General features: G+C 41.6%; 1 protein-coding gene across 1 annotated transcript in view; it reads left to right on the top strand.

Annotated features, from left to right (window-relative positions):
* The first annotated feature begins 2928 nt into the window (after positions 1 to 2928).
* The window catches only part of IPPK (inositol-pentakisphosphate 2-kinase), a 29988-nt gene continuing 16227 nt past the window's right edge, over positions 2929 to 16689 (top strand). Inside the window, exons 1-2 of the mRNA XM_058844631.1 lie at positions 2929 to 3075; positions 16364 to 16411. Coding sequence (XP_058700614.1) covers positions 2995 to 3075; positions 16364 to 16411 — 129 coding nt within the window. The 5' untranslated portion in view covers positions 2929 to 2994. The remainder of the gene's footprint in view (positions 3076 to 16363; positions 16412 to 16689) is intronic.

Here is a 16689-nt window from a genome sequence, read left to right as displayed (position 1 = left end):
GAATGTTAACATTAAATACTCACCTGATACTTTTTTTTTTCCCTCCTCAAAAATAAGTGAACTGTGGACTGTTCTTATAATTTCGTTCTCATTCCCTGGTGAACTTATAAATTTCAAAAGATGGCAAATTAGAAAGTCCAGTGTTGATGTCTTCCTACTACCAAAGTATCCTGAGAAACAGGGATTGTGCCATGAAGCACAATGCAGTGTTTCTGAGGAAAAGAGATTTCAGGCTTGTGATGCTCTCCCAACTCCTTCATGTGACATCAAAAAAAAGAACTCCTGAGGGGATGAAGTGGGGGCTGGAGAACTGAAGGTACTATTACATTATGCATTCCCGCTGCAGTTTTAAACTCCTTTATTTACATACTGAAATACCACGGGATACCTGGCCATCTGCTGAGATCCCCAGGTGGATTTTGCAGGTCACTGAGCTCTGTGCTTGCAGACCTCAAGATATCTAATTAAAACCCATCCAGGTATGTCCACACCAGCTGTAGTTATACCACCTGATGGGGAATTCCAGTTAAGCAATACCTTAATGTCGTAAATGGCACTAAAGCTTCTGATACTGCAGTCCAAGCATGTTGTAGATAACACCTGAAATGAGTAATAAGACCTGATAATGCAGGGAGAACTAACATATGTTAAATAGGCTTTTGTCCCTCCAGGTTTAAGTTTCACCAGTGTATTTTCAGAGCACCGCCTCAAATTGCCCAAGTTCTGCACCTTGGAATGCTGGAGGAAAAGGTGGAGAGGGAGGTGCTCTGCTAGAGAGGAGGAATATGTTAAAACTTGGTGCCCTCAGTGCTGTTTACCCATGCACTCAAACCTCCACTTTATTTTTAACTCTGTAGGGGTGTGCATTTTTCAGGTCTGTGAAAGAATGTGCTATGCTAGAGTTCCTTTTAAAATTGAGACAAAATAGTTGTGCCATTGCACAACAATACATTGGTATTATTTCTCTATGTATTTCTCAATGTAAACCTAAAAAGTGTTCAAATACTATTTCCCTGAAGTAGTTATTTTTAAATGAAAGTTTCATAAATACCACAATCTTACAGTCCTGAGTGAAATTTCTTTATAACACTCTTAAAAGTCAGAATAATATGGTTAATTCTTGTATTTTAGATATGCATTTCTAGTAACACAACATAGAGAAACTCTGCAAACGCAGATAACAGAAACCTACTTTAAAGACACCATCATTATTTTCATCATATTAATTTATCAAATGGCTAAAAGATCAAGAATTCCTTTTTCATGTAAAACTGTATAGTATGCTAAAAAAGGAAAAGTGATTATGTTAGTATTTTAGCACATATTTTGTTTAACCCCCATTTTTTAGTGAAATTGGATGATGTATTTAAGAAACACCACACACATTTAAAAAAAAATAAATCAATGACTCATTGCAGATTTATGCAAGTTTTATTTTCAGCCTTTTAGGTGCATCTTCTCTCTCTGTAAAAAAGGGAGAGTTTACTTCACTTTGACTTTCTTTAGAAAAGCTGCAATAGCGAGTCAAGTTTGGGTACTATCCAAATTATACAAATGTTCATTATACAGAGGAAAGCTTCTGAGTGTTAATTACCTCCTTTTGTGTCAGCCTGGCCCCTGTCATGAAAAGCCTTGTGAGGAAGCAGGAAAGAAAAGGGAATTTCAGAGAGGGATTGTTTTAAAATGGTCATTGAAGGGTAAGTTTTGCTGCATGTGGTCAAGTCAGTCATAAAAATTACTAGATTAAGGGTTCTAGAATTTAATCCTGGGCTTGTGATAGTGCATTTGGATGTTTAGATTTTCTATTTATCATAAATCAAGTATGTGTATATTCATACTTGGGAAAACAGCTTAATGTTTAGTTTTTAAAGTATGTTACACAGACACTGATCTTTCTGCTTGTAACATTAGGTCTTTGAATGACCTGGTGTATTGGAGCACAAGGCTAATTAAACATACACTTGACTGCAAGATCAACATCTGTAAAATTCAAACCAGTGTAGCTGGAAATTGTGTCTGCAATGACATTGGGAGGGACTGCCCAGGTGGATGCTGGAGTCACTGGGAGTGACTGGAGCTGTTCAAGGAAAGACTGGACGTGGCACTTAGTGACGGGTTTATAACGTGGTGACTGGTTTTAAGTTGGACTTGATGGTCTTGGAGGTCTTTTCCAGCCGAATTGATTCTGTGAAACGCAATCCCAGAGGGGTCAGAACCTCCCCTATTTTGGGTGTTGGACCATGCACAGAGCCTCTGCTGTGAGCTCATCTTCCTCGTGGTGAGTACAGTGTCCACGGGCACCCCATACCGTAGGACACAGAGTTGAAAGGGACCCATCGGGATCAGAGTCCAACTCCCAGACACCCCAAAATCCCACCCTGTCCCTGCGAGCATTGTCCAAACTCTCCTTGAGCTCTGTCAGCCTCGGGGCTGTGACCGAGGGGAGCCTGTTCAGTGCCCCGACCCCACTCTGGGTGCGTCCCTTATAAAGACGAGGTCTCTTTAGACTTTTTTTCCCCTAAAAGCCCCAGTCTCCTTTTCTCCAAGCTGAACAAATCAAGTGATCCCAGCTGCTCCTCATATAAGGCTTCCCCTCCCGATCTTTCTGCCATCCTTATGGCCTCCCTTTGATGCTCTTCAACAGCTTAACCTCTTTTTTTTTTTTTTATAGCGCAGTGCCCAAAATTACACACAGGGCTGAAGGTGAGACCGTTGCAGAGCAGAGCGGGACCACCCCCTCCTTTGAGCGGCCGTTCCCGGAGGCCGAAGACGCTTTTCCGCCGCCGGTTCTGCCCGCGCGGTGCCTGAGGGCTCCCGCTGCCCCGGCGGCGCTGCCCGGCCGCGCCATGGCGGTGGGGCTGCCCGGCTCCAAGATGGCCCCCGCGGCGGGCGGGACTTCCCGCGGCTGAGGGCGGGCGGCGCAGCCGCGATGGTGGCGGCGTGAGGCGGCGGGGCCGGCGGCTGCTCCTGCCCTCCGCGCGGCCCGGGCCGGGCATGGAAGTGGAGAAGATGGATGAGAATGAATGGAAATACCACGGGGAAGGCAACCAGAGCCTCGTCGTCTCACACTGCCAGGTACGAGGGAGCCCCAACCCGGGCCTGCGTGAGGGGGGCGGCCCGGCGGGAGCGGCCGCTCGGCCCCGCCGCCCGCCCTCGCTGCTTTCTTTCCCGGAGGAGTTTTCTATCCCGGGGAGGTCGGGCCCGTCCCGTGGGGAAGATGAGCGGCCGTTTCGCCGGGTCCTCTGTCACGGCCAGTAATGATGGGAGGGAGAGCAACCGATGGCCGGGCAGCTGCCGCCTGGAGATGGGAGCTGTGAGGAAAAGTGCTAAAAATTAACCTTTTCCATCATCATTCCCGGGTGTGGGTGATGTGACAGGAGAAGGCGAGCTGGTGAAGGCGTGTTTTTCCCTTTGTCACCGACTCTGGCTCTGTGAGGAGTTTGAGCACTCGCTGCAGTGCTGGGCCGGGCTCCCGACTCTGATTTAGGTTTTTGGCTTTGCCACAGAACTGGTGTGATGTGACCCCGGCGGCCACTTAATCCCCATTCTCCCATCTACCTGTTGTTCTGGTTTATTGTTTTGTTGATATTTTTTCCCTGTTTGTTTGCCTGTTTATTTTTTTTTGGGGGGGTGGGGGGGGGGGTGAGTGGGTTGGGGGGCCACGGGGGGATGAAAGTGTATTTTATTTTAAAAATCCAGTAAAATAGATTCAGTATTTGAAGCAGTGACGATTAAATGAGGCTGAATCCAATTAGGCAGACTCTGTGTCACTTTATACTGACAGTGTATTCGTGCCCCCCTTGCCATGCACATTATTTACTTAATGTATTGGGATACATGCCCCTTGAAGGAGTTTATTCCTGTTCTAAAAACTGCCTGTGGCTGTTTTTGTACCTTAAAGATGTGTTTGTATTTCAGTTTAAAAGCTGGTATGGATTTGCCACAGAATGTTCTTGATGATTCATAGATCAAAACTCAGCAAAGCCAGAATAATGAAATGTAGGATTTTTGTAGAAAAAGATCTATAATAAGAGTTGAATCTTGAGAACACTCTTTAAAAAATATATCTAAATAAATGACTGAAAATACCGGATTCTTTTAATGTCTGTTTTCTGTATTATCAGTATTAGCTGTAAAATATTAACAAATACCAAGCCTGAGAAAATGCTAGAAATCTCGTGGTGCTTTCCAAACTTTAGGAGGGGCTCTTATATGGCTCTGGCTTTTCCCCCCTCTTTTCTTTATATCAAATTCTATTTAAAAGCTATTTTTGGTGCAAGAAGAATATGCATGATTTTGCTTCCTGTTAACATTTTAGCTTTGAAAAAGGCAGTGTAGAAACTACTCAGTCACTGGATGATGGGAATCAGGATAAATAATGGATTATTAGTGATGTAACTGTGATTATCTTTAAAGATGTGGAAAGTGAGGAAGTCAGCCAGTGATTCAGAGTAGCTGCTGATCTTGCCAGTTCTCTTTTTAACAAGATGCTAAAACTTTTACAATAGAGTGAAAGTGAAATAGATACAATTTTTCCTTTGTAGACAACTTTGAAGCACTAAAGCTTACATTTTGGATCTTTGTGTCTACTGATGACAAATTCTGGTAAACTTGAAGCCTATAAATACTATTTAAATGTTAATTGTAGCTTTGTGCCTCTTAGGAACAGGACATCCTTGCACCATTAATCATCGCTCCCTTGATCTGGTGTTAAGTTATTCTCAGGTTTGTGTGAATGGATCAGCAGCACAGCTAAGACATTTTGACTGTCCTTACTTCATTCTGTAGCTTCCCAGTTTGTGTTTTTTGTTATATCAGTGCCAGAGGAAGGGATAGGGATTTGGTGGTGGTGAGACATGAATGGATGCTCAGATACAAGTGAGAGGTCAGATTGGAACAGTGCGTGTGCTTGTTGTTTCTATGTTCTGATGTGTAGTAGTGTTTTGAAATGTGGAGAGGAAGCTGGTCCCTAACTCTCCAAGCCTCTCTTCCTTGCTTTTGGGAAATTTGAAATTAAACTTCAACAAAAAAGTGAGTCCCTATCCTTCTGGGGAAAAGGGCATGAGCTGCTTTGCCTCTCACAAAATGAGGTCTGGGGTGTTGTGTTTGAACTCCTGCTCTCTGCACCACTCTTTGGAGTGCTGATAACAGCCCTGTGCAAGGTCATGTCTCCTGCACACAGGGTTTGTGGGCTGGGGTGGGCAGCCTGGCTGGACACTCCTGTTCCTGCCTGTGAGGGCTGTGGCTGGGTCGGGGATGGACAGTAGGGGCTATAAGGCCCTTGTCATCACAAGGAGCTCTCCTGTGTTTAAGGCTCTGCTTATTTCCTGGGGTTGCTCCGTTCCCAGGTTGCCCTTTAAGACATGAATGTAACGCATTGTTAATCCAGTACAGTACCAAATTAAAAAGTTGGTCATGGAAAAGTCACATGCCCAACAAACAGCTCTGCTGGCAGTGAGCTGATAAGCCCTGGACGCAGGCGACACGCAACCGCTTTTCCAATGCGTCCAGACAAAGCTTTGTCTGGCAGTGGGATGCTGGCATCCTATGGAAAGTGCTCTGTTGTCTCCATGAAAGTGCTGTCAGTGCTTGCTATGCTTTTTCCTCTTGCTGGTTGTTAATTCTGCAGGATGCAGCAGTGACAGGAGTCTTGCCGTGTGCTCAAATCACTGCAAGTGCATTGCTGTTCCTTATCCCTCCAGTGCAGGATAAGGATCCTGAGGCACAGCATGGGCTACTCAACACATCTCTTCTTACAGTGGTAGTTTTATAGAGTTACTTTAATTAGTTTGGTAAAATGTAGACAGTGATCTGATGAATAAAGATGGAACGTCTGCCGAGCATTTCCAGTTCCCATTGTTATCACCAGAGCTCTGTGCTTGCTTGCTTGCTTGATGAGCACTCAAACTTCTGCTTTAATGAATTTTTAAAGTTTCAGTTCTGGAGAATCTAAAGTTCCAGAAGATGTACAGAACTATGGCACAAATTTCTCTGGTGATCAAGCTTTTCTTTTTGGTTTTTATTGAAGCTGTGAATGAATTAGTCCAAATTGAAACTGAATTGTGGTCGAAAGGCCTTTGTGGAGTCTTGCAGTCTGCTGAAGTGTTAGAATGATCAGACATCTTTCCTACCTCATGATTCTAGTGTGAAATACAGCTGGGTAACTCTGAGGTGTTTGTGAGATACTTGTGCTGCAGTACAGCTACAGCTCTAGAAACCCCCAACCAAGCACCATCACAGCCACCTGAGTGGTTTAGAAAGTTTCTTTTTCCTGGAGTTTTCAGTGGAGAGTTGCTCCTCCTGCTTCAAATTTGGCTTAAGATTTAAAAAAAAGAGCTAATCAGTGCTTTCCCTCCTCCTCCCTTCTCATGAGCAGTAGAGAGAGGGTTCAAAGGAGCTGCTGCAGAACAGTTATCTCCTGGTAAGCTGTTGTGTCTTTCTGCAGCACAGATCCTTAACTTTTCAGAAGTGAGCTGGAAATCCTCCTTTGGAGTTCTGCACTTTAATCAGTTGTTTGCTGTTATGGGATGCCTAACACTTCATTTCAAAAGGCTTCAGTAGATGTTTGTAGGAAGTAGTGTAAGCAGCTCTAGGAATAATAACTTAATTTCCTTCTGCTGTTGAAACCTGTGCTTGTAGTCCGCAGTAGTTGTTTTATGACATGAAGTATATCCATTCCCCCTGGCCTCTGTTTTACTTCTTGTGTTTTGGGATATTGTGGTAACCAAAAGTCTAATTTTGAAATACATTTGAACATCATACTCACCCTGAAACACAAGTTTAGAGAAGTGGAAAATGGGAATTTTTTTTTCCCCAGCTTGGTTTTTATTCAGTGAGATGGTCTAGAACAACCTTGGCATATGCTTGCAAAAGGCTGTGGTTTATGGCTTCAGATGCCTGGATTATTAATGTTCATCTATTTCATGTATTGGAATGTTAGCAGCTCCAGCAGATATCTTTGGGCTTTGGTACAGGACTTAATTAGTAAATGTGTAAGCCATCTCCAGAGCATCTGTGAGCTTACAAGTAGGAAAAGGGAAAGGAGGAGAGATGGAGAAGGTAAGTGAAGCATCATATGTATGAGGGAGTCAAGCCAGGTAATCAAGCTTGCAGAAGATTCTGAAAACTGCTTCCTGTAGTAAACAAATAATATTTATTCTCTGTGATATTTATTTTCCCTTCAAGACCTGTGGTAAAGATGGAGGCTGTCCCAGTGCTGCGTTAGAAGCATCCTTCCCAATCCTTGTGCTGACTGCACAGGGGACTGTAGTGAGCAGAGGTACAGGGAGAGAGGGGTATCTTGTGTTTTAGCAGCAGTCTCTGTTTTCACTGTGTCTGTAGCTGCTTCTGCTGGCACCTGTGTTATGGTGGCTGCAAAGCACGTGCAGGAAGTCACTTTCTGCATAGGGGGGGGGGGAGAGGGGTTTGGTTTGGGATTTTGAAATAACTCTATGAGAAGGGGCTTTGTGTCAGTCAGGATAGATAATTGTTCCTAATAGTGCCTTTGCGTTATGAAATAGTTTTCCTGTGGCTGGTTGGTTATTTTGTTTGTAAGAATAATGATAAGTTCAGTTCTGTTGTAATAAGCTCACTTGAGGAGAGCACAGGCTTATATGTTTGGACAGAAGGGTGTTGTTGAAAGAGTAGAAAGCTTCTGGTAGGAATGACTTAGTTATCTGCAGCTTTCCTCTGGTCTTATTTGGCAGAAAGGGATGATGCTGATCATTAATTGCTGTCTTGTTGAGAGAATCTTGTTAAGGTGCTTTTTCTGATGATGTCATTTTGTACAAGTCCCAAAACTTGTGTGGCCTGTTTCTTCTGTTGTTTTACTGTGTGGAGTTGCCTGAATCTATTTTGTGCTATTGAAGTTTGTGTAAGTATTAACATCCCCCAGAATTCCAAATTGTTCCTGAGAAATCCAAGGTCCCTGATTAAAAAGCAATTTTTTTTCATTTGTGTTCTGTTTTCTGTTCAGTTGTGTTCTGATTGTTTTTTTTTTTTCATTAATATCTATGAATGTCTTGATTTCATGGAAATATAGAACAGGCTGCTGATTCCTGTATTAAAGAATCTTCAGTTAGCTGTACTTGTGGTTATAAATACAATAGTTTATTATTAATGGCCTTTTCTGAATATTGCTCTTATTTAAATATTGCCACATTGTGGTCTCTTGGTTCTTTTACAGAAAGATATTACCAGAAAAGGTAAAATGCAGCTTGTATTTGTTGAATTTTATTTTGACTAACGGAAAGGCATAGTTTTGGTAAGGCTCGAACTTAAACATTTTTGTCTCCTTGATGCAATTCTTCTATTTACATTCCAAACCTGTGCTAATCTTTACTTCTGATGGATTTGGGAATCATGTTGTGCGAGGAGGAGTTCTATGTCTGGTTTTGTAGAGTTTTCTGCCTCTTCTTTTTGGGTGGTTTTTGTTGGTTTGGTTTTGGGGTGTGTGTGTGGTGTTTTTTTCTAAAATTTCATACGGCATTTTTTTGACCTGGCTTCTCCAGCTTTGTTTTTTCGGGTGTGTGCATATCTCAGCAGTGTCTGACTCTAAATATTGTTTAACAAAACCCCCACACCTGCACACTTTTTGCCTACTTAGACAAAAGGACAGGAAGACAGCTTGATGAGTGAAGGTAATAGTTCTTCTTTCTTGTCATTGCTTTTGTTTTTTAAAAATTTTATTTACTTGACTGAAGCAGCTATGAAAACCAGTTGAAAAAGCCAAGTATGTGATCAGGGTGTGTCATCAGTGAAAAAGAAAGAAAGAAGATGCCTGTCTTGCTATGAACAACAATGAAGTTTTTAGGAACAGAGAGCAATCACCAGTTTGAGCTGGAATTTGGGAACCTTTGTGACACCTGTATAATTAAACTGTATAATTCCTTGCACTGACCTTGGCTAATTGATACTTAGATACGCATCTATGGTCAGTGGATGAAAAAAAGACAGTTTTGTAATTGCTTTGTATTTAGTTCTTTGGCTAAACAGGTACAGCTTTTACTGTTGATACCATTACTTGAGTACAGTCTGCAAAGCTTTTACTGTAAACAAAGAATTAAAAATTACTGGAAGTACTTCCAGTTCTGTCAATTAGCTGTGAAGCTTTTTATTGACACACACTTCCCCTATGTTATTAGGTTGATTCAGCATCAAGGAATTTTAATTCTGTATCAGGATTTCAATTCCATATTGTACCTGTAGTTAAATTTAAAATTTTCTTGTGTTCACCAGGTTTCTGCACTGAAGGGATGCTCTGAATGCAGAGCAGCTCAGTGTCTTGCATGAAGTGAAAGGGAAGGTGGCACTGGGTAGCAGGGCTCAGTGTAGAGAGGAGAGACAGCAGAAAGGCAGCAATTAAAACTTTTCTTATAGGAGCACCTTAAGTTTTGTAGATGCAGATGGGAAAACACAGGATGTGTGTGGATAGAGATGGGAGACAGAAGCTCTGTGGTCTAACACTAATTCCATATGACAGTGATCATTTAACTGCAGCAGCACTTCTCTCCTCCCTGCAGAATACTTGTTTCAGAGGTGTTATCTTTTGCTAATAATGAGTGTTGGAGCTGACTTGGCTTTTGGTGACCTTCTTTGGAAATTCAACCTCTACTTTGAGTCTGTTTTTTTCTTTTTTTTTGTCTGACTTTTGAGAATGCTGTAGTCTATATCCAATGAAAATGTGAAACAAATCCCAGTTTTGCAGACAAGCACAGGAGATCATTAGCCTTGATTAAAAATGATCCTGTGGTTTTTTTTTTCTGGTTGGGTTCAATGCTAGTTCAGACTTGAATGAGTTCCTTTTGCAGTTGAGATCAAGTTGTTATTTTAAAAATATTTCTTTTGTGTCTGTTACAAGTGCTTGTCATGCAGTGATAGAGTTTCTGTGCCTTTTTTGTGCTGCTCCTGTATCTGCCCTCAGCTGACAGTGGCCGTGGGTTGGCTGCTTTGGCTAAAGCAGCCTGGCTGACCCAAAGCTGTGTAGGAGTGCTCAGTCTAAGAGCCTACTTTGTTCACTCTTTTGCTTCTTCCCCTCTCTCAGCTTTTCAGTGGCTGTTCCTTTTGCCTCAGTCACAGGATTTCTCTGTGACATGGAATAAAGTGTCAAGGAGCTGTTCTGACCTCCTTGAACTGTTCTCCCTGACCTGCTTTTACTTGGGAAGCAACAGAGTCACTGGATTCTACATGAACACAAGGCTTGCTTAGGTGCCTTCTGGCTGAGTTGTTCTGGATGCTGAGAATTATTCACTTGTTCTAACTGTCCATTTAATTATTTAACTTCATTCTAATCCCTCTTACTGTTTTGAGTCTTTATTTCCTCCCTCCCATTAATAATTTCCTGGAACACCATAACATCAGATGACTTGGCAGCTAAATGCTGGGAAGTGGGTGTTGCTGATAAGAGGGGGCTTTAGGGCAGCTTAAAGGGAGGAAGCTTAGGATGTGTTTTTATGTTCTGATTGGTACAACTCACCTGTTTGACAGATGGATGAGGTATATGATATGTTTTTAAATATTAAGGACCATTTTTCATGGTTGTGTTTCATGGTGAGGACATCAGGGCCATGTGCTGTGCTACCCAGACAATGCCAATGCACACTGAAGGCCAGGCATCAATGGGTTTATTCATCCTGTTCTCTCTCTGGTATGTGTTTCCACCTCGTACCAGTGGGTGTATCACTTGATATCATTTCAGGTACGCTGATTCGGCTGAAGGGCAGACATTTCCTTCTCACTCTTGCAGAGTGCAATCATTAAAATCTCTTGGAATTGGTACCATCTGTATATTGCAAGGTTATAGAAGCTTAGCTATAAAGTGAAACCTGAGGTAGTGCTTGACTCTCACGGGAATCAAGATCATAACCAAGCAGAAAAAAAGGGAAGAGTTGGAATGAGCACCTGAAGTCTGGTGCAAGCTGTGAGCTCTGTGCTAAAGAAAACAAGTGTCATGGGGGGTTTGCTTTCAAATAATGGTTTGCCGTATTGAATGGTATCAAGCCAGATGCCACGCCAGAAATCCTTTATTCATGTTAAGAAATAAAACCATTGTTCTTCAAGGACTCCTGTGCTAAATAAGAGAGTATTGTTCTGATTTCTGAATGCTTCTTTGCGCTATATGTGAGCAATTGCTAAACTTCCTCCATACTGGCAGGAAATGTAGCTTTCCTCACTTTGTTTTGTGTGATCTTATCCACTTTACGTAGAACAAAACTGAGTTGGAAAACAGTTGTGTATGATATTACTAGTGTCTTTCATTCAAAAGCTGCAAATTTTTCCAGCATTTGGTTTGTTTCCATCTCTCATAACCCTTCACATTGCACAGCACACTGACCCTGGATGAGACCTTTAAAAATGACTTGTGTTGAGTATTGTGAAGGTAAGCTTTGGCTGAAGTGCCTGGGCAGTGTGGTGGGCATGTTTTCACTGATTTCTGTAATTTCTCTGAAGAAGGAACTCTCCCTGTTATTCTTTTCTGAGATGTGAAGATAACACTTCTTTGTCCATTTTTCTCCTTCCCAGAAATTGCGTTTTCTGAATAGAAAACTATTGTTTTCTGTTCAAATCCCTCAAACTAGAATTGGAATTGAAGGGGCTGTGGGATGTAGATTTGGAATAAAAAAAATCAGAATATTTTTTTTAGTTGATAAATACTGCATGCAGCTGTGGTGTGCTACTGCAGGAATAGCTTAATATCAGCTAAACAATTCCATAGTTCATGTTGAGTACCCTTGGAACTGTCAATAATCAGTATTTGCATATCACTGTGTTCAGTTTGTCTCCCTCCCTTGGACTGAGAATTAGAATGTACTTTCTGTAGGTGTCATTGCTGTAGGTTGTTGTAAACCCACGATGATTAGGAAGCACTGAATAATCACAGTGGTAGGTCTGGCATCCTTAGAGCTGTGTTTGATAAGTTCTTGGTAGCTCTTCAGGGTGAGCAAAACAGTGAATTAAATAATGAATTAAAAAGAAATTCAGAGCCTTTACAGACACAATTTTCTGTAAATGTATTTGACTTTGTATCTTCATCTCCTTTGGCAGTGGTTGGTGGTGGTGTGTGAAATTAGTTGCAAAAAATAGCAGAGTAAGAATAGAGGAGATTTTCTACCAGTCTTTGAGAGTGTTTCACCCCATGTTTATAGGTGGAAACTCGTGACTTTTATATGCACAACTTTAAAAGAAAGATGGGTTTTCTTACTCTGTTTCTGTGTTGTGTGCCTTTTAAAGCAAGCGTTGTCATGTAAAATTGCAGATAGTGCCTTCAAAAATAGTGGTGAGTTTTTAGATGCCAGAATTTATGAGGTGGCGTGGAGTGAGGGAGATGATGGGTGTGGGAAGAGGGGTGGAGTTCCTTTTGGGATTTAAAAAGTTGCTTCTCAGAGTCATGTTCTCTACCAGTTGATCTTGCACATGTGATCACAAGTTGGGAATCAACGAGATGAGAATCTTTCCCAGTTGTGGAAGGAGATGTCAGAGTAGTGCTTTGCCTTCAGACAAAAGCAGTTAGTGTGTGCTGCTTAGAATAATAATAGAGTAATAACAAATGACGTGAACCTGCTTATTTGGAAAAGGAGAACCTGATGTTTCCCAGGCTTTGTGTTTGGACAGGCTAATTCTTTGTATTTTTGTACTGAAACTTATTTTAAACGTGTGTGTGAGCAGAGGGAAAACACACATCTTTCTGTATATATAAGCAATTTTACCAGTAGTTGAGCTAATTTTAATTTTTCCTATTTCTTTCACTGCTACCAACTCTTATCTAGTTTTTTGTTACTAATGTAGCAAGAGACCTGAAAAAAATCTGTGATGCAAATGAAGTTGTTCCCTGAAGGGAAATATCAAGATTATAGATTTGCCCCAATTGTGTTTAACTTCTAAAAACTCTCCAGTTCAGGAGGCCTGCATTTTATGACAGTGAGGTCATAGAATAAGGTCAATATCAAACACCAAGCTGAAAAGAAACAAATGTAAGCTTTTATCCTGGTTTCATAATGCTACTGCCTAATCCAAAGTACCTGGATTGATGCCAGTCATATTTTGGCCGAGCTACCAAGGATTACTTTATTTTTTGGATTTAATTGAGTAAGATTAATATAATAGCTGTAGTAACTGCTCAGGAGAAGAAAAATTCTTTCAGGTAAGCTTTTGGGGACCAAGCCCAGGACACTGTTTTTTCCCAGGACACACGAGGACAAGAGCTGTGTGTGTGTGTACACATCCCGTTGTTTCTGTGATGCCGTCGATTTTGAGTATTTTCACAGCTCCTCCCACAGCTCCTTCTCTCCTTATTGGCAGTCCTTAACTTTGTTTTGCTCTAATTCAAACAATTGTTCGGTGATGGGGTGCTAAAGAAGTGTTTGCCTTTCTTGGTGGGGCTGTAAACTGCAGGCTGCAGACTCCAAAGCCGTGGCTTGGGATAGAGCCCCTCTGGAACACTTCTGGTTACATCATCTCCGGCCCAGAGCTTGTGGATGTGTTTTCAGAGATGCAAGTTTGGGTATCCTTGTTGCTAGTGTTTGTTTTCAGTTTTCCATAACAATTGGAAATGGTTGTTGTTGTAGCCCTAGTATGGTCCTAGAACCACTAAGAACATTGTTATCTGCCATCAAGCTGCTTTGCTCTCATGTGAGAGTTGTCCTTAAATTCCTTATTTGAGAGTAAGAGCAGTCGTGTGTGATGTTCTGATGGGTTGGTTATTTTTAGTCTTTTGTCACTAAATGGAGACTGAACATATTTGGGGATTTAAAAAAAAAAAAGTAGAGAATTCTTTCTTTGAATTCATTATTTTTCTAACTTAACTGACATCAAAAGATATGAAGCCTTTTAATGTTTTATGTGTTACATTTGCCTATGTCCATGCTCTGTTTCTTTCTTTTCCCCTCTGCTTACAGCCTGCTTTTTTCATCCTTTTATCTCTCTGGGACTGTTACCCAGCTAACTAAATACTCTGATGGTGACAGTGCCTTGATGGAAGTGGTGCTAGGCACCTCTGTAAGCCCTTCCACTGGTTGTGGAGAAGGAGATTTAGGGAGCATTAGGATCTAGTTGATCTGATCCTCAAAGTGCTAAGGAGTAGTGGCAACCTCTTCAGAGATCTGTTCTCTTTGGGATTTGGGCCATTCTTGTGCGTGCAGATAAGTATGGCACATATTTGCTGTTCAATCTGTAAATATAAAAAAATTGAAGACATCTTAAGATAACTGACAAAAACCCTCATGGCAACAACCACCCACAATATTTCCAAGTAAGGAATCCGCCAAGTGAATCAGAAATGCAATAGCATGAAAAATGTGGGCCAGTATTTTTGGTGGTGATAGTTCTGAAGCAGTTGGCACCTGTGACATCTGATGGGTTAACCTTGGTGCTGTGGAGGTATTGGAATGCACAAAGGGATGGATCTAGCTGGCCACTTGCCTCAAAATAGGAAAGAAGTGTTTTTTGAGGGTTTTTTGAGGTTTGGTTTCGGGGTGGGTTTTTGTTTGTTGGTGGTTTTGGTTTTTTATTTCCTCTAATCATTTAAAATAGTCTTACTAAAATGTAGTGTGGGCTGGCTGGTTTAAGTGCATCTGTGAAGTTTTGTTTGAACAGTGCTGTGCTTTCTTTTGACATCCTTAGACCAGCAACACATTCTTCTTTTACCATATGTAATTTTGGTCATTTTGACAAATCAGAAATTACTTGCTGATGAACAAGTACTGTCCTGATTCCTATGAGAGCATATCAGGTTTTCCAGAGTACTGGTTGGAATCTTGTCTGGGAACTGATTAAAAGATAAAGTTCTACACTAGCCTTGAAAGATTACAGAATCATGTTTCTGAATGGATTAGAAGTGATAATCAGATCACTTCATCACTGATCCACTTATGAATAATTAAAGCAGGAGATCCAAATGGTTGAAACACTAAGAATAACACACTGCACTGTCAGGCCTGGGCTGTTACCCATGTGTAGGGCATAATGAGGGAGAGAGAGGAAGTGTCACCAGGAATTTTGTCAAATCCAGGTGACTGTAATTACTACTCTGGTTGTATCTTGTTTGCTGTTGGGACACTCATCTTGCAAGACAAATCAAATTAACAGCAAAGTATCCTTTCATGTGAGAGTGTTTTCCAGATGTGGGTGAACTATGAGATTTATGGTGGCGTGAGACGTTAGATCTGGAAGGGGTCTTGTCTGGGTTTCAGTGGCAACGTCTGAACCTGGACCTAGTTTTGTTATTGTTTTGGATAGCACACTGCCATTACTTTTCCTTGTTTTCTCTTTCTCTCCATGTTAGTAATTAAAGATATCTGTAGCTCTGTCCCTCAGCCTGTGCAGAAACAGCTTTCAGCTCTGAAATATGGAATAGATCTGGTGCTGTCATGCTATGTGAAGTTTTTTAATAGCAGATAATTTGGAAGGGAAAAAGCTTGGATTTCATAAACCAGAAGTGCAACTGGGACATTTTGTCTGCATTGTCTTTATCAGAGAATCTGAGTGTACTTCTGTGGTACAGGTTTAAATGGAATACAATCCTTTTTGGTGTCTTGGAGAGGCCCAAATGGAGAAAGACTGGCTAAGAGATAACTGGAAAACAGCTGTTTGTCTCTACCTTCTGTGGTGCCCAGTTGTTGGAATCCCCATTGTACCTGAATAGGCTGATTCTGCTGATTTACTTTAGGCAGACCAGAGACAAGGCTGTGTGTTGTCTTTTAAGGCTGCAGGTTCTTAACGCCATGTCAGACTTTGATTTTAATATGTGAAGTCTCAAGCTTTTTGAATAGTTAAAGAACTGATAAAAACTGTAAAAATTACAAAAAATAGTGAGTTTTTCTATGGCTTTGAGGTAAAATATTTGGAAACCTGCTATATTTGTTCCTTACTCTGCAGAAGTTTGTAAGTAGCAGGGTTTAATGTAGTGTTAAGTTCAGCTGTGTAGCTGCTGCTGGTAACTGGTGTCTCCTTAATAATTTGTAATTCTGTGCTGATATTGTAAGTGGAGTGGGCCTTGTGTCTCTTTGGGGGAGCTTTGGTGCACAAGTGCCAGGGTGGGGTGTGTTTGGTTCCATATGAGCTTTCCCAGATTTTCAGAGCAGTGCTGTAAGCTAAGGGAGCATTTCCCTGGTGCACTTGGTGACTGGAAATGCAGAGTGGCTGGAGTGGCCGCCTCATTAAACTGATGGCAGAGCTGGCAGCAAACATTACAGTGTTTGATTTCAGCTGGCATATTTGATTTCAAGTTGAGTGAAATAACCATCTAAAATGTACTTTTCTGTTTTGTTTTTTTTTTTCCTTAATTTCTCAGAGAGGTAGATTGGGGAATCAGACAATTGTGCTGTTCATAAATGCTAATGAAAGCCTATTCTTTCCTCTTTTCCTCCAGCGCTGTGTGGTGCTTCGGTTTCTCAAGTCCCCCCCCAACCAGAATAAGGTAAGATTTAAACATGTCCTGTTGCTGAATGCCCTTGGGTAAACTAATAGCCAGTGTGAGGAGAAACAAGAAACCTGTGAAAGAGCTGTGACTGGCAGGAGTAAGAACAAATGTGTGTTTTGAAATGTGCCTGTGTTTCAGGGGGTTTGGCAATAGGAGGAAATCTGAGGTTGTCTTATGTAACTGGGATGATGTGAGGGCTGATACCAAGAGCTCTGTGTGGGGCAGTGAGGCTGCCATGTGTCAGAGGGCAGAGCTTTCTGTAAGGGCAGCTGTGG

Source organism: Poecile atricapillus, chromosome 9 (genome assembly GCF_030490865.1).
Source record: "Poecile atricapillus isolate bPoeAtr1 chromosome 9, bPoeAtr1.hap1, whole genome shotgun sequence".
NCBI classification, from domain to species: Eukaryota; Metazoa; Chordata; class Aves; order Passeriformes; family Paridae; genus Poecile; species Poecile atricapillus.
This window is presented reverse-complemented; position numbering and strand designations above follow the sequence as displayed.